Source organism: Bos grunniens, chromosome 9, assembly GCF_055505025.1.
Source record: "Bos grunniens cultivar Pamir isolate PY7600 chromosome 9, Bosgru_T2T1.0, whole genome shotgun sequence".
NCBI classification, from domain to species: Eukaryota; Metazoa; Chordata; class Mammalia; order Artiodactyla; family Bovidae; genus Bos; species Bos grunniens.
Genome location: NC_141173.1, coordinates 24,330,334 through 24,352,760, shown reverse-complemented (window position 1 = coordinate 24,352,760; position 22,427 = coordinate 24,330,334). Strand labels below are relative to the sequence as shown.

General features: G+C 41.1%; 1 protein-coding gene across 7 annotated transcripts; it reads right to left on the bottom strand.

Annotated features, from left to right (window-relative positions):
- Window positions 1-1,767: 1,767 nt before the first annotated feature.
- Window positions 1,768-21,073, bottom strand: PRSS35 (serine protease 35). Of its 7 annotated transcripts, none has more exons than XM_086316968.1 (4): window positions 20,601-20,782; window positions 12,450-12,483; window positions 11,472-11,596; window positions 1,768-4,752 (listed from the first exon to the last, which is right to left on the bottom strand). In XM_086316968.1, exon 4 carries the CDS (start codon window positions 4,731-4,733, stop codon window positions 3,495-3,497), a length of 1,239 nt encoding a protein of 412 aa, XP_086173094.1. In that variant the 5' UTR covers window positions 4,734-4,752; window positions 11,472-11,596; window positions 12,450-12,483; window positions 20,601-20,782; the 3' UTR covers window positions 1,768-3,494. The 7 variants fall into 7 exon arrangements, with proteins under 7 accessions (XP_086173094.1, XP_086173092.1, XP_086173093.1 ...); XM_086316966.1 differs by having other exon boundaries at window positions 11,513-11,596; XM_086316967.1 differs by lacking the exon at window positions 20,601-20,782 and adding an exon at window positions 16,939-17,049 and having other exon boundaries at window positions 11,513-11,596.
- Between the last annotated feature and the right edge of the window lie 1,354 nt (window positions 21,074-22,427).

Here is a 22,427-nt window from a genome sequence, read left to right as displayed (position 1 = left end):
TGCATGAAATGTTCCCTTGGTATCTAATTTTCTTGAAGAGATCTCTAGTCTTTCCCATTCTGTTATTTTCCTCTATTTCTTTGCATTGATTGCTGAGGAAGGCTTTCTAATCTCTCCTTGCTATTCTTTGGAACTCTGCATTCAAATGGTTATTCTTTTCTTTTCTCCTTTTCCTTTAGCTTTTCTTCTTTTCTCTGCTATTTGTGAGGCCTCCTCAGACAACCATTTTGCCTTTTTGCATTTCTTTTTCTTGGGGATGGTCTTGATCACCACCTCCTGTACAATGTCACGAATTCCATCCATAGTTCTTCAAGCACTCTGTCTATCAGATCTAATCCTTTGAATCTATTTGTCACTTCCACTGTATAATCGTAAGGGATATGCTTTAGGTCATACCTGAATGGTCTAGTGGTTTTCCCTACTTTCTTCATTTTAAGTGGATTTTCTATTGGTGGTACAGTGGTTCAATTGCATTAATCCAATATTCTTAGTTAATAATCACAGTTCATTTTTGGTGAGAGTAAATATTTGATTTACTAGTATAAGGCCAAAGAATTATGAGTAATTAAAATTGTCAAGATTGGGTAAAAATGCAAGATAAACACTGTACAATTTTTGCAGTACATAGCAAAATGAACTAATGATTTAAAGCAATAAATTATATTCCTGAATTAGTTTTAATAACTAACAATCTTTAAGTGGTGAAAGATTTTTCTTATTACTAGACAGACCCTTCAGTGGAATGCTATGGAGGGAAATTAAAATCTAAAATGTGGAATTAAAATAGATGATCTTTATGTTCTCTTCTAATCCTGGGATTCTAAGAAATAAGAATTTCAAAGAATTCTTTGACCTACAAATAAAAAGGGTAATGATTTGTCCAAAACTCTGATCTTGATTATACATATATTTAAATCTTATTCAAAATGAACATTTGGGATTTAACTAAGAAGCATTTCAAAAAAGGAAAAACTGTTAAGTCTCTTCTGCCCATACACTTATGAGCAAGAAAAAAACATAAATGAAATGAAATATTTTATTTGAGTAAAGAAAAAACTCACAATTCTAAGTTTCAGTTGTTTTATAAATACTTACTTGAATTCACCCCTTGATAAGTCTCTCTAAGCAGTAAGTCAGTATCCTTGGCACACAGTAGACAGTGCCTGTGTATGTGGGTATGTGTGTTTGGCTAAGAGAATTCAAATTAATTTTCTATTTTAAATCTGATAAGTGTAACAGAAAAAGTATGTGAAGTTAAATTGAGTAATGTAAATAGTACATTTTAGTGGTCCCAGATGAGTCATGTAAGATTCATGATTCTCTTGGGAAAGAGAAGAAAATGAGAGAATCAAATCTCTGCAAATAAACTGAGCTAAACTTTTATATTTTTGGAAAGTATATTGTACAGTGATTTTAAGGAAATCATGTACATTCAGAACTTAACCTTAAGACCCAAACTACTGATGCTGAGCATTCTAAATTCCTCCAAACTGACTCAAACCCAGGACTTATTTTCTAAGAATCTAAGATGAGGAATGTGTGTGTGTGTGTGTTTGCAAGTGTGCAAATATTTGAGTCACAGTGATCAAATAGATGTTTCCCCAGAAAGGATCTGATCAAAACTTTTGAGACAGCCCTATTCCACTACTACTGGTAGTTAAATACTTCCCAGCAAAAAGTGCTTAGAATTAAATAGAATTTTTTTAATAAGCAGTTTAATTGAATACTTGCTAAAACCCTGTATATAAAACATATATACAAACATAGTAAGAGTTACAGTTGATTTATTGAATGATTTCTAACAGATTCATATTATAAAGGAATATAACTTGTATGAAATTTCAGCTATTTTCAACACCATTTACAAAATCACTTTTTATAATAATCTAGTCATGTATTCCCTTTGCATACTAGACAAGGGTATAACTTCTTACTATGGAAAATAATAACAAGTAAAATAACTTTGAACTCAGGCAGAATCAATGACTTGGGTTTATTCCAAAAGAAGAGTATGTATCCTTGAAACTGCCAGGAAGAACAGCCCAGAAATCAGGGCTAGCTACAGCTCCTAAGTTTTATAGTGCACTCACTTACAGATCACTAAAACCCTTTAAACACAGTGGCCTATACTAACGCACTTATGTGTCAGGAAGATCCCCTGGAGGAGGAAATAGCAACCCACTGCAGTATTCATGCTGGGAAAATTCCATGGATAGAAGAGCCTGGTGGGCTACAATCCATGGGGTTGCAAAGAGTCGGACATGACCAAGCAACTGAGCACACCACAACCTTCTTACAAGTCATTCAGCAAATATCTGTTCATTGAAGAAATAGTATTCAGTGTCTACTCTGAGTTTTGCCCCAGGGTGGTCACTGGACTCTTGTCTTCTGAGACTGCCCAAGTGAGGATAGAGCCTTGGTCCCTAGGAAAAACAATCAGAATTGTTTTTAAAAAGTTATATTCATAAATTATACTCATCTTGTTAAAAGGACATATATAAAAATCCCCTAATCAGAGAAATCACCAATAATATATCTATGACCCTATTAAGAAAATAACTTTGTCAAGGGGATGAAAGGGCTTTTCCTTGAAAAAGACATAGATTTCCTTGTCTAAAACTGTAACACTTCGTTCATAGGAGATTGCGTGGCGTAAAATGATGCAGGCTTTCAATACCTGATGGTTTATAACTTTGCAACAGTCTTCCTTGTGTATACCTGAAAAGTCCATATTTTGAATATGAGTTAAAGACTTGAAATCGTAAAATGTTTCAACTTCCCTATTTTTAAACTAAATTTATTTCATAGAACAAAGTATTTCTCCCATAAATAAGAACACTGCAGTTGGTATTTTTCAGGCAGCAAAATAGTTAATTGTTTTATTTATAAAGTTTTCTGTTCCTTGTAATTCTTAAAAATAAAACAAACCTAAAAGCTTCTTAGACCCAATGGAAAACACAATATTAACAAAGAGGGATAGCATAGGCTGAAGGGGTCTGTCTCAGAGCAGTACAGAGTGTGTTGTAAATTACTGCCTCAAATTTGATTGTAGCCATGGGACTGTCCACTTCTGGATATGCAGTTTCACATGTAATATGCAACCAACACCCTATAAGCCTCTTTTTAGAGTAGGACCCTGAGAGTTAGTCCATTGAGAAATCACATAGTATTTATGCTTGAAATTTTAAAGTGTCCAATCTTTAAAAAGGCAGAAAGAAGCAAAGCCTTTCCCACAAATGAAACTTATCACCATGTAAAGAAGAATATACACTTGGCATTAAAGTACCCATCTAGTTTCAAGATGTATACCTACACATTTTTTTAAATGTATGAATAGCTCCTAATTTTGAAAAAAGGAAACATTAAAAATGTTGAAATGCTACTGGTAGGGTTCAAGTCTGGGCAAAACCTATGAAGTGATCTTTGCTACAATAAATCAAAACTGCTTTTCTGTGCCATGTCCAGATCATCGACAGCCTCGTTTCAGGTATCTGTTAGCCTTGGGTACAATTGGCATCATCCCCATGCATCCAGAGGCAGATCTGGGCATACTTGAGGGGCGTGATGCGCACGGCCACGTTGTAGTCCTTCTGAACACCGTGCACGTCCACCCACTGGTGGCCAGAATAGATGGCGATGATTTTGCGTTTCCACCTCTTTTTGTCTGGCTCTTTCAAACGCAGATAGACCCCGGAGCCAGTGGAGCCTGATTCGGCATCGCAATATTGATAGAGGAGGTCATTGGACTCATCAGACACACTGCAAAACCGGTAGACTAACTGATCTGCCCTGTCCTGATCGAAGCCTGAGAAGTGGATCATCCCACCGGGCAGCTTCTTGATGGTGGGGCTGACTCCCAGCTCCATGTATTTCTTCTTGTGAGGGCGCTTCAGCTCCAGAAGGGCGTAGTCATAGTCCAGGGCCGGGTCTCCGCTCTCTCCTCTAGCCCAGCCCTTGGGGATGTGGGTGTTCTTGACCCGGGTCCACTGGAAGGAGGGCCTCCCGTCAGCAGCTCTCTGACGCCGAGCAGATCCCTTTCTCCTCCTTCCAGCCTTGACTGTCTCCTTCAGGCTGTTTTGGCTCCCTTCTCTTCCAGCACCACTCACTTCCCTCCTGTTCCTCCTAGACGCCCGACGTCTCTTGCCACCACCTTTATTTCTCATCTTCAGCAAGCCTACTCTTAGCTTTTTGCTGCCTTTGATGTAGCCGTTTCCATCGTGGACACAGTGGGCAGCGGTTAGGACGTGGTTGGGAGAGATGAGAATGCCGCTGCAGCCTGTGGAGAGCTTCACCGCCGTATTGAAAGGGAAATTGGTCAAGAACTTCTTATCCAGGATGCTGAACCTGCTGTCGGTGCCGTACACCTGTCTCTTTCTCCTCACGGGTGCTCCTTGTGAGGTAAGGTTTTGAGTTGGCTCAGGGACCCAACCTTGAACTTTCACTCTGGTCAAGGTTCGGCTCCCATTCTCAAAGACAGTCTCGTAGGAGAGAGAGTCTTCCAGGTCAGAAAGGCTGGGGGCTGGGAGATCTTTCTGGCATTCAATGCCACACACTCGATTTAACACCATCTTAGCATCTGCCTCAAAGGCGGGGCTGGTGAGATGGAAGGTCCTTTCACTGACAAGTCGGGGTATTTTTCTCACGTGCCACATAAAATCCTGTTCGCTTTCAGATCCATCGATGAGGGTCCACCCAAGGGTGAAAAGCATCAACCCGAAGAACATAGCTCCCATTTTGTTCTTCTATCTTGTCCTTTAAAACAGGAAAAAAAGAAGCTTTATGCTTTTTGTCTTATTGGGGTATAGTTGCTTTACAATATTGTGTTAGTTTCTGCTGTACAACAAAGTGAATCAGCTATAGGTATACATGTATCTCCTCCCTCTTAGACCCTCACCCCCCAATCCCAGCCACCTAGGTCCCCCCAGAGCACTGAGCTGAGCTTGCTGTGCTGTACAGCAGGTTCTCACTAGCTATCTGTTTTACACCTGGCAGTGCACATACATTAGTCAGAAAGAAAAATAAGTACCATATATTAATGCAGAGATGTGGAATCTAGAAAAATGGTACAGATGAACCTATACTGCTTTCTGTTTAAACGTTAATTACCATTCATTTAGATCTTGAGTCCTAAATGTAGCTTCACCACTAAGAGGAGTCCCTATTTTCACTGTACTTAGATTTTACTGAGATTAGATAAACACCATACTAAGCAGGCTCCTACAGATATCCAAAATCAGTAAATTTGATTTCACTCAAACTTCCCTCCACCTGCACTAATCCCCACACATCCCACCCCCACCTACCATCTTCCCCTCTTCCTCTCCAGACAGCCCAACGCATGGGAGAATAAGAAGAGGGGCAAGTGGGGTCCTCTGGTGTCTAAGCCACACCTTCCAAGGTCTCCTGCAACCTTATCTCCAGATGATTTAGAAATAAAGATAACGACAGATGTCTGACACTATCCCTGAACTTAGCGTCTTAATAAAGGCACGGACCATAAATTCCTCATCTCTAGAATGTAAACGACTAGCACAGAGCTCAAAAAAGCATTCACTGGAAAAAAAATTTTTTTTAAAAGTCCTTCACTAGAATGCACTACTTCCCTGAATCATGGCTTGCAGACCAAGCTGATTGATGGTGCAATTAAAATCATTAAATAGGAGGGAGGAGGGAGGAGGGTTCAGGATGGGGAACACATGTATACCTGTGGCGGATTCATTTTGATATATGGCAAAACCAATACAATATTGTAAAGTTAAAAAATAAAATAAAATTTAAAAATAAATAAATAAAATAAAATCATTAAATAATAGACCCTTCCCTGGCTCAGTGGTTAAGACTTCACCACCACCCCACTCCCTGCCCCGTCCCCAACCCCGGATGCAGGAGATTGGTCAAAGAGCTAAGATCCCACATGCCTCACAGACAACAAAATGTAAAACAGAAATGAGCCTGTCATACAGAGTGAAGTAAGTCAGAGATGAACTATCGTATATTAATGCATCTATATGGAATATAGAAAGGGGTACTGATGAAACTATTTGCAGGACAGAAATAGAGACGCAGACATAGAGAACAGACTTTGGACACAGCGAGCAAACGAGAGGGTGGGACGAATTACGAGTAACATTGAAACATACATGATCATATATAGCTCAGTTGGTATAGAATATGCCTGCAATGCAGGAGACCCCCGTTCACTTCCTGGGTCTGGAAGGGCCGCTGGAGAAGGGAAAGGCTACCCACTCCAGTGTTCTTGGGCTTCCCTTGTGGCTCAGCTGGTAAAGAGTCTGCCTGCGATGCGCGAGACCTGGGTTCGATCCCTGGGTCGGGAAGATCCCCTGGAGAAGGGAAAGGCTACCTACTCCAGTGTTCTGGCCTAGAGACTTCCACGGACTGTATAGTCCATGAGGTGGCAAAGAGTCGGACACGACTGAGTGGAAAAAAAGAAAAAGAAAAAATGGGAAGTTGCTGTATAACACAAGGAGCTCAACACAGTGCTTTAATAGCCTGGAAAAGTGGGATGGGGTTGGGAGGATGTTCAAGAGGGAGGGGACATAATTACGGCTGATTCACGTTGTATGGAAGAAGCCAACACAACATTGTAAAACAATTATCCTCCAATTAAAAATAAATTTTTAAAAAGTTTAATATAACAAACATCATAAATTAAACTTCAAAAATGGTCTACATTAAAAAAATTTTTTAAATCATCAGATAATATTCTAAAATATAATATTCAGTAGAAGTTTTAGAAATAAAGGAGCTCCTCTACTATTGACCTGCTTTGATTTTTTTAACAAGCAGAACCCCTTATCATAAAGAATACACAGCACGGGCTGTTTTATTCAAAAATAAGAAAAATATACCCTGTTCTTTTTAAAAACGAAGTTGTGCTTGGAACTACCAACCAAGCAAAGCAATATACAAAAATGTGTTATAGTGACATTTTACTGGATATTAAACTTGTAAGAATTTATGGAGCACAAGCAATTGTCATGGATTTACCACTTGGGGGAGCACAATCATGATTAAATCATAGGTTTAATGGGACCCTTTCATCATGGGTCTCATCACCTGAGAGCCATTGAAAGTTGCCAGTACTTGGTGAATTATATAATATCTCATCTATTATTTACATCTTCTTGCCTTCTTTTCCTGCTTCCCTGGGTTTGCTGGTATGTAAATCTCTTCCTAGAACTGCTGTTTGTCAGTTATTGCTTTGTGAGAGTAAGGGGGAGTGTAACATTCTTTGGAGCAGCAATTTGGAAATTTGTGAGCTATGTTCCAAGTTGTTTTTAACTAATAGTTAACATATCCAGGCTTACCAAATGCTTTGCACTTTGTATAAAGCAGAGTCAGTTCAAGGTTAGTTTATGCCTATAATACCTTCACTCTCACGGCTTTCTGATAAGCCTTTGCATGGAAAAGAAAGTTAATACAGGATGTCAGGAATGGCCCACAAACCAGGGTACACCCCTAAGATCCTAAGCACTGGCAGGAAAAGCAAAAGTTGCCTCTGATGCAGAGCCAAACATGGGCATCTCGTGACACAACAGAGTTCATCTTGCCATATCCAAGTATGGAACTTTATTAACAAACTAATAACATTCTTCTGATAAAACAAATCATATACTATATTAATCTCTTTGTTGTTTAAACATGATCTGTTCATTAAAATATAATTATTTTGAATCATTGTATATTAAAACATGTTAAGCAAGTTTAGAATAATCTTTACTTCTACTTTAGAATAATCTTTACCATTTTTTTCTATTTGCTCACACTTGAATGCTAAGTAATGGTGATTTTGGTGAATATTAAACTGTATTGTTTGCCTAATAGCTTGTACTTTATTTTGGAGACAGGCCATTCTTCTGTAGACTGATGGATATTGTCCCCTAAATCATTAAATACATTTCAGGAAAAATCCACACTCATGTACAATATTTTCTAATCATTACCATGGCAAATTTGATTTTACACAAAACAGTAATTATATTGGTAATGATTTTGTTGAACCACTTAGTATTTTGTACCTTCTATGCAGTTTTCTGGAGATGGCAATGGCACCCCACTCAAGTACTCTTGCCTGGAAAATCCCATGGATGCAGGAGCCTGGTAGGCTGCAGTCCATGGGGTCACTAAGAGTCGGACACAACTGAGTGACTTCACTTTCACTCTTCACTTTCATGCATTGGAGAAGGAAATGGCAACCCACTCCAGTGTTCTTGCCTTGAGAATCCCAGGGACGGGGGAGCCTGGTAGGCTGCCGTCTATGGGGTCGCACAGAGTCGGACATGACTGAAGCGACTTAGCAGCAGCAGCATGCAGTTTTCATAATGAGTATTTCATCCATTTTATTTAATTGGATTGGAATGAATAAGGCTAACTGCTCAGTAACTACTGAGATCTTGAAATTATATGTTTTATTGCGTAGTTCCCAAGATGAAAAGTTGTCTTTCCCTTAAAACGAAATGCTAAAATCAGTTATTTGCTGCCTCTTAGTTTATCAATGGGAGAAGGCAATGGCACCCCACTCCAGTACTGTTGCCTCAAAAATCCCATGGATGGAGGAGCCTGGTAGGCTGCAGTCCATGGGGTGGCTAAGAGTCAGACACGACTGAGCGACTTCACTTTCACTTTCCACTTTCATGTATTGGAGAAGGAAATGGCAACCCACTCCAGTGTTCTTGCCTGGAGAATCCCATGGACGGAGAAGCCTGGTAGGCTGCAGTCCCTGGGGTCGCACAGAGTCAGACACGAGTGAAGCGACTTAGCAGCAGCAGCAGCAGTTTATCAATAGACCAAAGTAGATGATTTTTTAAAAGATACATATATTGTTTTTAATCTATTTGATCCTTAGAAAAATGTCAAACAAATTTTTTGGTATAGGAAATATTTTTTTAATTATTTTAAGTTAGCCCTACATGCATGATAACAGCCATTCATTATGTACTTAATATATGAGTACATTAAAGACTGAGTCAGACAATTATCTTCATTAAAAACTACAAAGAATCATATTGTACATTTTAACCTTTGATAATAGTGATCTGTGAAGTAATAAATGTGTCAAAGGCGTTCCCAAGCAAAAGAAAGAGCATCTAAATCTAGGTACTGTGGTATTGCTCACACGTTTCTGTTTTTGTTTTCAGTACTCTGTCATTTAGCCTTGCAAGTTTTCAGCTACTTAGGGCTTGGATACTGCTACTGCTGCTACTGCTAAGTCACTTCAGTCGTGTCTGACTCTGTGTGACCCCATAGACGGCAGCCCAGCAGGCTCCCCCATCCCTGGGATTCTCCAGGCAAGAACACTGGAGTGGGTTGCCATTTCCTTCTCCAGTGCATGAAAGTGAAAAGTTAAAGTGAAGTCACTCAGTCGTGTCCGACTTTTAGAGACCCCATGGACTGCAGCCCACAAGGCTCCTCCGTCCATGGGATTTTCCAGGCAAGAGTACTGGAGTGGGGTGCCATCTCCTTCTCTGAGGGCTTGGATAGGCATAATGCAAATACTGAATTATAATTGACAAGATGGTTTTTTTTACTATGCAAATCACTGAACTGGAATATGAATCAAGTTTCCCTGTTCTTTACCAAATAAAACATGTGCCCTGTGCATTAATTCTGTAGGCAGACTTTTAAGAGCCACACGTAATGGTTAATTTTATGTGCCAACTTGACTGGGCCAGAAGGTGCCCAGATGTTTTGTCTAATATTATCCTGGGTATGTTTGAGAGGGTGTCTCTGGATAAAATTAACGTTTGAATCAGTAGACTAAGGTGAGCAGATTGCCCTCCCTAATGTGGGTGGGCCTCATCCAATCAGTTGAAGGCCTAAATAGAACAAAAAGGCAGAACCTCCTGTGAATAATCGGGAACTCCTCCTTCCTGACTGCTCTGAGCAGGGACATTGTTTTTTGTTTTTTTTCCCCCTGCCTTTGGCTTCAAAATGAAACACCACTCAAAAGAGTATTTTTAGTTTGTTAGTAGGATTCTATACTTGCATGTTGCAGAATAAACTGTCACATCAAGGAATTCCCAGGTTGTAGTCCTCAAACAAGCAGTGTCAGCATCCCCTAGGAACCTGTTAAAAATACTCATTCTCAGGACCCAACCCAGACGTACTGTTCAAAATTCTCCAGGAGGGATGTGGGTTCCCAGCTGTGTATGTTTTAACCAGCCCTCCAGGCAACTCTGATACTCAGTACGGTTTCAGAACCACAGCAGCCAAAGCCCTGGTGCAGCAGCTTGAGACCCTCCTCAGAAGGTTTTTCCAGGGATGACTGCTTAACCAGGTTTCACATGACCCCTGCTTCCTCTTTGTGTACAAAGTAAATTTATTCTGAACTTCATGCTTTTCCTGTGTTAGCAACAGCTATTACAGAAAGATCCCGTGGAGTAGGAAATGGCATCCCACTCCATCATTCTTGTCAGGGAAATTCCATGGTCAGAGGAGCCTGGCAGGCTACAGTCCATGGGGTCTCAGAGTTGGACATGACTTAGCAACTAAACAACAACAATAATATTGGAAGACTCAGCCTTTGGTAGAAAAAAAACATACTTTCATATAAGTGATTTAACAGTACATCTGAAAAGATTCAAATACAGTAGGCTTGTCTGTGATGCCTCCAGCATCCAATACTACAGATGATGCAAGAGCACCAGTTGGCCAGCCCTGGCCAGGGCCTTTTGAGGGACTCAGCTGCAGTGTAGCACAGGAATAAAAGCCATGCCCACATCTATCCTTGGGCATGGGAAGGGCAGAACCTTGTCATATGACCTCAGAATCACAGTAATAAAGGACATGGGTTTAGTCTAATTTGGCCTGTAATTTCAAATTGGACAAATGTCTCGGGACACTTTCTTTTGGAAAATCTAAGTTTGTCTCGTGGTAAAATGTCAGTGTAGTGTAAATGATAGCTCTTACTGATAGAGCAAGCCACGGTTCAGTGGATACATGTACAGACGCCTGTCATCCCAAAAGCACTAACTAAAGAGACATGGCCCCGGCTGTGGAGCAGCTATAGTATTTTGAAAGCTTTAATGTCTCTTGTTTTCCCTCAACCTCCTCCTTTTTCCTGTCTTCCATTGTAATTGTGACCTTCCCTGTCACTTTCCAGATGGCTTGGATTTGGGGCTTCAAATTCCAGTTTTGGTTAATGAAAGTGAGGTTGCAGTTATGGTTCTCACCATGAGTCAGTGTACACATAGTTGATTATGGGTTGGACCATGGAGATGGATGGAGCAGAAGGGAGTTAGAGAGGAAGCAAGGAATACCAGCATTTGTAGACAAACTCTTACTGATGGAGCAGATAGTATTCCACATTTGTACCTGGTCCATACTATTAACAGAAATAACCACCTGTAACTACAAGGGATTACTTGCTCTTGCTTTTGTTTGTTTGCTTGCTTATGCTTTCTTACAAATGTGAATGCTGACAAGTATTTAGAATATTTGGATTTCTCTACCAGCATGGTAGTTATCAGGGCAGACCAAGGAGTAAGAAGACCTGGGCTAAGTCTCATCTTCACCACTTATTAGGCATCTGAATCTGGGCAGTTCATTCACATCAATGAAGTTTCTGTTTCCTCATCTGCAAAGTGAAGATAATAGTAATTTCAACTTCATAATTCTGAGAATTAAATACATTGATATATGCAAAGAATTACCATTGAGCCCAGAGCATGGACACATTCAATTATAAGTTCTTTTATATTGGGTTGGCCTAAAAGTTCTTTCAGGTATTTCCATACACGGTTATGGAGAAAGCAAACAAACTTTTTGGCCAACCTGATAGTTATTATTCTACCTTAGTAGGTAAATTCGGAGAAGCAATGGCACCCCACTCCAGTACGATTGGCTGGAAAATCCCATGGACGGAGGAGCCTGGTAGGCTGCAGTCCATGGGGTCGCTAAGAGTCGGACACGACTGAACGACTTCACTTTCACTTTTTCACTTTCATGCATTGGGGAAGGAAACGGCAACCCACTCCAGTATTCTTGCCTGGAGAATCCCAGGGATGGGGGAGACTGGTGGGCTGCCGTCTATGGGGTTGCACAGAGTCGGACACGACTGAAGCGACTTAGCAGCAGCAGCAGCAGCAGTAGGTAAATTAATATCACTTTAAAACAGTTAATTATATAAGGCAAAGTTATAGCACTTTTAGTTTTCTAAACAGTCAATTTTATACTCAAATATTTTTATTTCAGGGTAGTTTCTGACACACTCTGAAAACACCCTTTTTCTTTGTTTTGGTTTTTGTTCAAGGACAGCTTCATTTTAGAGACGTCCCAAATGAATGCTTTCCTAACTACTCATTTCTATGAAGATCTGTGGGTTTGTAATATATTTTTCTCATTGCTATTAAATAAGTGTAATTAAACATTACCCAGCCACAGAACATTTGAATTGCATTTCCAATGTATTATTTTAAGCCTGGACCTACCCTAAGAATTCTGGAACTGCAACAGGTCTTCAACCTAAAAAGAAACAGTCAATGTCAAAATAATTACTCTGAGGGAGCAATTTACAATGAGAAAAAAAAAAAAAAAACTTTTTAAGTGAATCTATTCTAAAGTATATAGCATAGCATGACATAATAATATTCTCAGGCTCAGTTTCTCTTTTATTTTTTGGTTTGTTACCCTTTAAAGTTTACATTTTAACTTAAATAGGGCAGGCAGATGAAGGAAAGATTAGATGCTTGCTCACCATATTAAATATTTTGAATGAGTTTTTTTTCCTGTATACGAACAAGAGCTGATTTACCATCAAAGATCTGTACCAGGTCATAGAGTCACTAACTTGGTCCTTTCTTTTCACCTGGTCCCTTGTAACAGACAGGGAGGTAGTTGTCCAAGTTCATGTGTATAGTTTGCTGCCATGGGACATAATTTTGCATTAATGTGTCAAACACTTTGTGGGGGCTCAGTCAGATCAATGGCCTTGTAGGACCAACATCAGCTTTTACCTTCATGCATATTTGGACATAGCAATCACTGCATAACCACTTTTGACAACTTCCCTGTCTTTTATCTGGCCATTCGTGATCCAAGCCACCTGCCCCTCCCAGCATCACTACCTACACTCACACACATGCATAAGTGTGAAAACACACTCCAGCCATCTCTCCTCCTCCACTTTCATTCTCCCCCTGTTCAGTCAACACTGACACACGAGGGATAGACATCATGGTCTGGATCTGCAGACAGAACTGCTGGCTTAGGCAAAAGGCCGGGGCAGGAGAGGAGGGGCTTTACTAGTGATAGCAGACAGCTGGAGAGTGAGCATTAACTGTGTTAGGTTTTGGAGAATACTTGTAAAACTTTCATAAGTCACTTTTGCGTATGCACAGGAGACAAGGTATTTTATTAAGTTCAACTCCCGGTGCAGTGAAGCCCCCAGAGAAGGGGGGCTTCTAACTAGACACTAACTAGAGCACTGAAATGGACGCAACATTTAAGCTAAAAAGTGCGATCAGGATGACCAGAAAAGGAATAGTGCTCGATGTGTGACCAAGAGGGACAGGGAGGAACTAGGGTGTTTCCAGGGTGGTGGAGGCAGTGGGTTTTGAAGTCAAACCAATTTAAGTCCACTTGTGACTTCTTAGCACTATGATTTGTGAAGATCACTTAATTTCCCCAAACCTTATTTTCTACATTTGTTCAACAGGGAATAATACTTTGGAGTATTTTTGTGAGACACGGATATCATTAAGTTGGTGCAAAAGTAATTGCGGTTTTGCATCATTGAACTTACCCATTGATATTGGAATGCATTCTTAAATAAATGTGGTTATGTTATGTATCTTTTTAATGTGCATTTCTTGCTTTGCTTTTTTTTTTTTGCTAGTGACATTACTTTCTGTTTATATTTATTTTAGACTATAGAGATGATGTCTAAAATGTCATGTCTGCCATATTCACTTGACCTCTCACCAACCAACTACCACTTTTTCAAGCATCTCAACAACTTTTTGCAGGGAAAACATTTCCACAACCAGGGGGAGGCAGAAAATACTTTCTAGGAGTTTATCAAAACCCAAAGCACAGATTTTTATGCTACAGGGATTAGCAAACTTACTTCTTGTTGGCAAAAATGTGTCGATTGTAATGGTTCCTATTGTGATTAATAAAGATGCATTTGAGCCTAGCTATAATGATTTAAAATTCACGGTCTGAAACTGCAAGTACTTTTGTACCAACCTGTACATAAACACGATGCCCAGAGAACAGTAAGCCCTCAGCAAATGGCAGCAATTATTATTATTAGGATCAAACACTAAGAGTCAAAACACTGGTAAATATTTATAAAGGATTTCATGCATCTCTGACTGCTGTGGACCTCACCGCAGTACGCCAAGTACAAGCCGACCTTGTTTCATTGTCCTTCACTGCAATTCACAGATGCTATGATTTTTTACAAATTGCCACATGGCAACTCCACATTGACCAACTCTCTAGGAGCCATTTTTCCAACAGCATTTGCTCACTCTGTGTCATGTTTCGATAATCCTTTGTCTTTATTATTTGTTATGGTGATCTGTGATTGGTGATCTTTTGAGGTTGTTATTGTCATTGTGTTGGGGGCACCACAGACCACATCCACATAAGACGGTGAACTTAGCAAGTCCTGCGTGTGTTCCGACTGCTCCACTTACTGCCCTCTCCCCCAGCTCTCTCCCTCTCCTCAGGCCTTCCTGTTCCCTGAGACACAATTTTAAATTAGGCCAATTCATAACCCTACCATGGCCTCGAAGCGTTCAAGTGAAAAAAGAAGAGTTGCATGTTGCACTTTAAATCAAAAGCTAGAAATAATTAAGCTTCATGAGCAAGGCATGTGGAGAGCTGATATCATCGGCTGAAAGCTAGGCTTCTGGGCCAGTTAGCCAAGTGGGGAACGCAAGGGAAAAGTTCTTGAAGGAAATTAAAAGAACTACTCCAGTGCACACACGAATGATAAGAAAGCAAAACAGCCTTGCTACTGATAGGAAGAAAGTTTTAATGGTCTGGCTAGAAGAGCAGGCCAGCTACCACATACTTTTAGGCCAAAACCTAAATCAGGAGCAGGGTACTAACTCTCTTCAATTCTGTGAAGGTTGAGAGAAGTGAAGAGGATGCAGAAAAAACTCTGAAGCTAGCACAGGCTGTTTCACGAGGTTTAAAGAAAGAGGCCATCTCTACAGCCTAAAAGTGCAAACTTACACAGCAAATACCGATGCAGGAGCTGCAGCAAGTTATACAGAAGATCTAGCTAAGATAATTCATGAAGGCAGCTACCCTGAGAGACAGATATTCGATGCAGCAATCAATGCTTGGCTTCAAAACTTCGAAGAACAAGCTGACCCTCTTGTTAGGTGCTAATCCAGCTGGTGACTTTCAGCTGAAGCCAATGCTCATTTACCACCCTGAAAATCTTATAGCCCTTAAAAATTAGGCTAAATTTACTCTGCCTGGGCTCTATCAGTGGAACAGCAAAACCTGGATGATGGTTCATTTCTCTATGACACGGTTTGCTGAGTATTTTAAGCCCACTGTTGAGACATACTCTCAGAAAAAAGATTCCTTTCAAAATATTACTGCTCATTGATTTTGAATTTTGAGAACCGTAAGTTATGTTTTCCTTGATAACTCACAAATGTTTATAGGAGATGAACTGATTCTAAGTAACTGAATCTAATTAAAATGGAATCTTAACCCAGAAAAAAAAAATTACTGCTCATTGATGTACCTGATCACCCAAGAGCTCTGAGAGAGATGAACATAAAATGCATATTGTTTTCATGCCTGCTAACACAACATCCATTTTGCAGCCCAAAGATCAAGGAGTCATTGTGACTTTCAAGTCTTATTATTTAAGAAATATATTTCATAAAGCTACAGCTGCCACAGATAGTAATTCCTCTGATGAATATGGGCAAAGTCAGTTGAACACTTCTGGAAAGGAGACACTTTTGTGGGTACCATTAAGAACATTCATGATTCAGGGAAAGAAGTCAACATACTAACAACACAGTTTGAAAGAGACTGGTTCTCATAGCCAAATTTGAGGGGTTCAGGTCTTCAGTAGAGGAAGCGGTGGCGGGTGTGCTGGAAACAGCACAGAAGGAGAGGTGGAGCCTGAAAATGTGACTGAATTACTGCGATCTCGTGAACAACTTTAATAGATGGAAGAGTTGCTTCTTATGGCTGAGCAAAGAATGTAGTTTCTTGAGATGGTGAAGATGCTCTGAAGACTGTTGAAATGACAATAATGGATTTAGAATATTACAGGAACTTAGTTGATAAAGCAGCAGCAGCCTTTGAGAGGACCGACTCCAGTTTTGAAAGTTCTCTAGGTGGGTAAATGGAGAAGGCAATGGCATCCCACTCCAGTACTCTTGCCTGGAAAATCCCATGGACGGAGGAGCCTGGAAGGCTGCAGTCCGTGGGGTCCCTGAGGGTCGGACACAACTGAGCGACTTCACTTTCACTTTTCACTTTCATGCATTGGAGAAGGAAATGGCAACCCACTCCAGTGTTCTTGCCTGGAGAATCCCAGGGACAGGGGAGCCTGCTGGGCTGCCGTCTATGGGGTTGCACAGAGTTGGACATGACTGAAGTGATGTAGTGGTAGTAGTAGTAAGTAGGTAAAATGCTATCAAACAGCATTGCATACTGCAGAGAAATCGTTCCCAAAGGAAGAGTCAATCAATGCAGCAAACTTCATTGTTGTCTTATTTTAAGAAACTGCTACAGCTGCCCCAGCCTTCAGCAACCACCACCCTGCTCAGTCAGCAGCCATCAGCATCAAGGCAGGAGCCTCCACCCTCAAAAAGATGGACTTGCTTAAGCTCAGATGATGGTTAGCATTTTTAGCAATAAAGTATTTTTCAACTGTAACATGCACTGTTTTTTAGACATAATGCTACCACACAGTAGACTACAGTAACTTACATGCTCTGGGACACCTTGCTTTATTGCAAAATCTGCTTCTTTGCGGTGATCTAGCACTAAAGCCACAGTATCTCCAAGTTGTGCCTGTCACAGCTCCCAAGGAGAGCCACATCTTAATCCCCAGGACCTGTGCCTATGTTCTTAATTGGTAAAGGAGACTCTGCAGATGTGATTTAGTTAAGGATTGTGTGATGAGATTAGCTTGGGTTACCCAGGTGAGCACAATGTAATCACAGGGCTCCTTTTATAAGAGGTGGGCAGGAGGGTCACGAACCCGAAGGAGCTGTGAAGTTGGAGGCAGAGGTCAGGGTGAGGCCGAATCATAAGCTACAAAACACGGGTGGCGGCTAGATCTTACAAACGGTAAGGAGACATTCTCTCCTGGAACTTCCAGGGAAAAACTGCAACCGTGCTGACCCTCTCTGGACTTCTGGCCTCCAGAACTATAAGATAAGGTGTTGTTTTATGTCACTGAATTTGTAGTATTTTGTTACAGCAGCAGTAGGAAATGAATACACTCAGGTAAAAAAATGTTTGGATTGCCTGCCTCGGATGTTTAGGAAGGAAGAAATAGTAGGGGGGAACACTGTCTGGGTCAGAGACCTAAACATAAATGAAAATTTTCATTTTTAGAAAAATTATACAACACGCAATTTTAGAACTAAACCTTGAATATTATGATAAAACACTATAGTGATGTGGAGTAGTATTTCTAGGCTGACTGGAGAGCTGGAACCGGGTGGATAAATTTGTTTTTCAACAAAAGCATACAGTGTTTACAATCCTATGCATCGTTTCAAAGCCTCTTTCCTTGCTTAAGAATCTCTGCGATAAATCCTCTTTAGTCTTTAAGTTGAACTAAAAACCTTCTAAGATCTCTTTCAACATTAAAGTTCTAGCTTAAATCACAAAGGAAAACACACGAGTCACTTACTCATCAGTGAGCCTCAAGCAGTTTAAATTCCTTGACTCCTTAGGGTAGGAACTTGACTGCTATCCCTATTGCTACCACTAGGAGGCGAAGCTAGCCTGCTGTCTAAGTAGATCTCACATTTAAAAGGTTTACATTCATTTAGCTACAAAATCAAATTTAGTTTAAAAAAACATGTAGGAGTCATGGGATGGGGAGAAGTCTAACTGGTTAATAATATACTAATAATATACAATGTGGAATAATAATATTCCACATTGTTGTCACATGTGGAATTGATCACATTTAGAAAACCCGCCTCTAGGCCACAGAGCCCATCCTAACGAGCTGTGGGCTGATGATGTTGTCCACAGCCAGAAAACCTTCTGGCAGGTGGTTTTCCAGAACCTCTGTGGTGCCAGCACATTTCCAGTATGATCTCCAGGGCCACTAAACAATCCCCCAAAGGTGCGGCAGTTCACTGCAGCATGAAAAATCTTCAGCCTGCCAAATATTTCACATGTCTACCAAAGACTTCATAAGCCATTTCTAAAGGGTAAGCTTGCCACTGATGTCTATGCTAAAAATAAATGGCAAGGAAGTTCACTGACAATGTGCCAGTTTCTATTCAAAATATGATAGCACTATCGTCAAGTTTAGTTTCAGGAATGAGGCAGAATAATTAATGTCTGCTTAAAATGTTTGGCAGTAGTGGAGGGAAAGGAAGATGGTAAAGTTACACAGTTGATTATTTTACAGTTACCCACAACTTCTGTTTCTCATCACAATAAAAAAAAAAGAAAAACCTCTTTGTTTTTTAAGTTATTTTTCCAGGACCTGTACACTTCAATTTGTGCAAAGGATACGCTATGTGTAAATTGAATTTGGGGTGAAAGGCACTTAGGAAGCCCCAAAGGGAACCCTCTGCTGACTCTCTCACCCATTGACATAGGAAATGCACAGCATATGGCTCCTGACTTGTTTTCTATCTCGCAAGTTGGCCTTTGAAAGCAAAGCCTATCTGTGACTGCATTAGGTTTGCTACTCTTCAGGCTTTAATGCATCTTATGATCACTGTATTTTTAGCTAAGCAAACATCTGTTAAGGTTTCTAAAGCTTTTGAAAATATTCTAGTTAAGCAAAGTCATAAAATAATAACTTTCATACTTTGCTATTTCCAACCTCTCATCTCAGATTTCTCATGTGCAAAGTTAACCCAGTGAGGTAGCTTCAGTTTCCGAAATTCTGAATCTCATCCCACTGTTTAAAATGCAATATGCTTGCCGTGGACAGTTGAGCATTGGGCAAAGATAAATAATTAACTCACATTAGCAATTGATTGGAGAAGGAAATGGCAACCCACTCCAGTGTTCTTGCCTGGAGAATCCCAGGGACGGGGGAGTCTGGTGGGCTGCCGTCTATGGGGTCACACAGAGTCGGACACGACTGAAGCTACTTAGCAGCAGCAATTGATTATTTTAACACGATGAGCACATTCTATGTGCCAAGCACTAGATTAAACAATCTCACATTTGAAAATACAGAGAAGATTCTTAAAAGCACAACAGTTTCTGAGCTGTCTGGAGGAAAAATAAGAAAGAGTATCCATGACCAACTTCTCACATTAAACGAGCTCTTCTAGTATTTCCTAATAAAAATAAAATTCCATATGATGCTCGGGCACTACTTTCAGGCTGAGATGTCTTATTTGGCTGGAATCTTAACCTTCTCTCTTCTAAATTATAAACCAGATTCTAAGCATAGTTCTCCAGGCAATAGCACATGACTTTTATAATTCTCTGTGGGGACAGACGCACTTGGGATAGAATGAGAATTAATTTCAGAAGTGAGAAAGGTTAATAGGGGAGAAAAACCACCTCGCCAGGATATGCAGCTTCTTTCAAATCAATGATAGTGTGAAAAGGTCGGAGGAATCAGGCAGGAAGTGTTTCTACAACTTTTCCAAAAAAAAAAAAAATTATGGTAGAAAATATCAAAAGTAGAGGGAAAACTATGAAATAGAATGAAACATAAAATTATAACCCCTACGTGCCCATCACCCTGAGGCAACAACTACCAATATTTTGCCAATCTTGTTCCAGTGGTCTCCCCTGCCCCCCCCCTTTTTTTTGCTAGTTTTTTAGAGCAAATCCAGGACTTTTCAATTTCATTTCATCTTCTCACTTTATTTTTTTTCTTTTTTTTTTATTCTTCCAATTTTATTTTATTTTTAAACTTTACATAATTGTATTAGTTTTGCCAAATATCAAAATGAATCCGCCACAGGCACTTTAAAATGTTTTTCACTGCTCCTTTCGCTGACCTGTGCAGCCAAGTTGATGAGAAAGCAAGAGATTCCTAGCTTTCATAGTAATCCTGCCAAAGAGGCTTTCAACCAGAGTAGACCTTCCAGGAATGCATTTTACACCTTTTTCGATGGCATCTGTTAATAATCATAAAAATAAAGAGGGTCCCCTCTGGTGGTGCTTAAGTAAAAAGAATTCCATTTATATTCCAATGCAAACACTTTTACTGTTAAATATTAACGGTGCAGAGGCCAGCACAAAGAATTGCTTACTTGCAAGAGCCGTTTCTTTGATGGCTTAAAAGTGCTAAGTTTGATCTCTACCTTTAGCGCCCTTCAAAGGAGCTCTCCCTGGGGTGGGTCCTGCGTTTCTCAGGAACACTTCTAGGTTCTGGGGTCTTGCCCTTTCCTGGGGGGAAAAAGGGTTGGGGGTGTCTCCATCCTTACCTGCGAAGCTTCGTCAGTCCTCGGGGGCGCTGCCCAGCTCGAGTCAAAGTATCCCTAAGGCGGTCACCACCGCTGGCGAGGCAGGAGAGAGGGGTGGGGCTCCGGGACAGCGCGAGCCGGAGCCGGGGCTCCAGGCCACCGTCCGCCAGCACCGCCTGGAGACTGTGGGGAGGTGGGCGGCGAGCTGAGCGCCACGGCCGCGAGATGGGAGGGGAAAGGGGGCGTGGATGCGGGCGGACGCTGGGAGAGGTGAGGGGAGAGGAGGCGGCGGGAGGGCTAGGAAGCAGGAGAGACGCAGGCCTGGGGAGGGTTTACTAAGAGTTGGGCCTCTCACTCCAGAATCTCTGCCCCCCAACATTAGGAAAAATTCACGACTGAGTTCACAAGGACTGTCTGTCGCTCTGATCGTCTTCCTCCCTTAAATAGTGTCCAGAAGATACTCCCGAGTGTGTGCTTGGAGGAACTGGGTGTGATCAGGACTGTGTCTTTGTGTCCTAGTCCCCCAGCTCGAGTTTAGACGCCAGCTGTCTAGAAGAACCAGGGCCATTTCCCCAACCCCATCCTAAGCCCGTCTCCATCTGGGACCTCGCCACCCGGGACAGGCTCTCCACCAGCCAAATCCTGAGTCTCAGGCTCCTGCAGGCATCCACAGGCGACCTGAGAACACGCGACCCTCGTGGGCTGCGACGTGGGTCACCTTGCAAGCATCCCTTGAGGCCTCCAGGGGGCGCGCGTCAGTTTCCGTCTGTCTCCAGGCTGGAAGGCTTTTTCTACTTGGGAAGAGCATCCTTTAAGATATTTGCCCGCCCCTGTCCCACCAAAATTCTAACCGCATCCTTTCTTAATCTTTTATTCTCCTCCTTAGCAGAGGTGCTCCTTTGGGGTGGGTGCTGCACAAGGTCGGGGACTCTAATTATTCAACATCTGTTGATCTTCTGGGTGGGAGGTCTGGAGCAAAATGCACTAGTGGAAAAATAAGTACAGAAATTTGATGCTGGCCCTCAAAGAAGAGAGATCAAGTAAGTGCACCAGTATTTATAACACACGGTCTTAGCATGTCCCATAATGCTTAGCTCATTAGTGGTTAATTTCATTTCTCGAATTTCTATGTATTGTTTTAGCAATGAAATCAGAACATATATACAATTTAATTTCCTGTTTTTCCACTTAGTGTTTTCATTTATGCACTTAGTCATATAATTTAAATCTATTAATAATTTTATCTGGTATAAAATAACTAGTTCTGAAGCTCTCTGTCTCACCAGTCAGATCATAATCTTCAAATGCATTCTTGAATCACCACCCTCTACCACAAGGGTTGGCTTATAATGTGCTGATAGTGTCGAGCTTAAAAATGTTTCCTAGTAAAATGGAGTGTGTGTGCATGCTCAGTCATGTCCAACTATTTGGGACCCCATGGTCTGGAACCCACCAGGCTCCTCTGTCCATGAATTTTTCAGACAAGAGTACTGGAGTGGATTGCCATTTCCTTCTCCAGGGGGTCTTCCCGACCCAGGGATCAAACTCAAGTCTCCTGCATCTCCTGCATTGGCAGGCGAATTCTTTACCACTGCTCCACCTAGGAAGCCTGAAATAGAGTGTGGGGAAAAATATAAAGTCCAGCATTCAGAATGGGAGTCTCCTATGACACTAAATAGATGTGCCCTGGGCCTCAGTCTCTTCATCAGTAAATTAAGAAGGTTGCACTGGAGGACTTCTGCAGTCTGTACTTCTCAAATATTTTTGGGATTCTAACACTGCATGTAGTGTGGGCATGGGTCTGATTCCTTTAATTCTGTCAGCACCCCTCATTGACATCACATAAAG

Excerpts from the sequence above, each read along its gene's own strand:
- PRSS35 (XM_086316964.1), bottom strand. The coding sequence starts at position 4,733 with ATGGGAGCTATGTTCTTCGGGTTGATGCTTTTCACCCTTGGGTGGACC.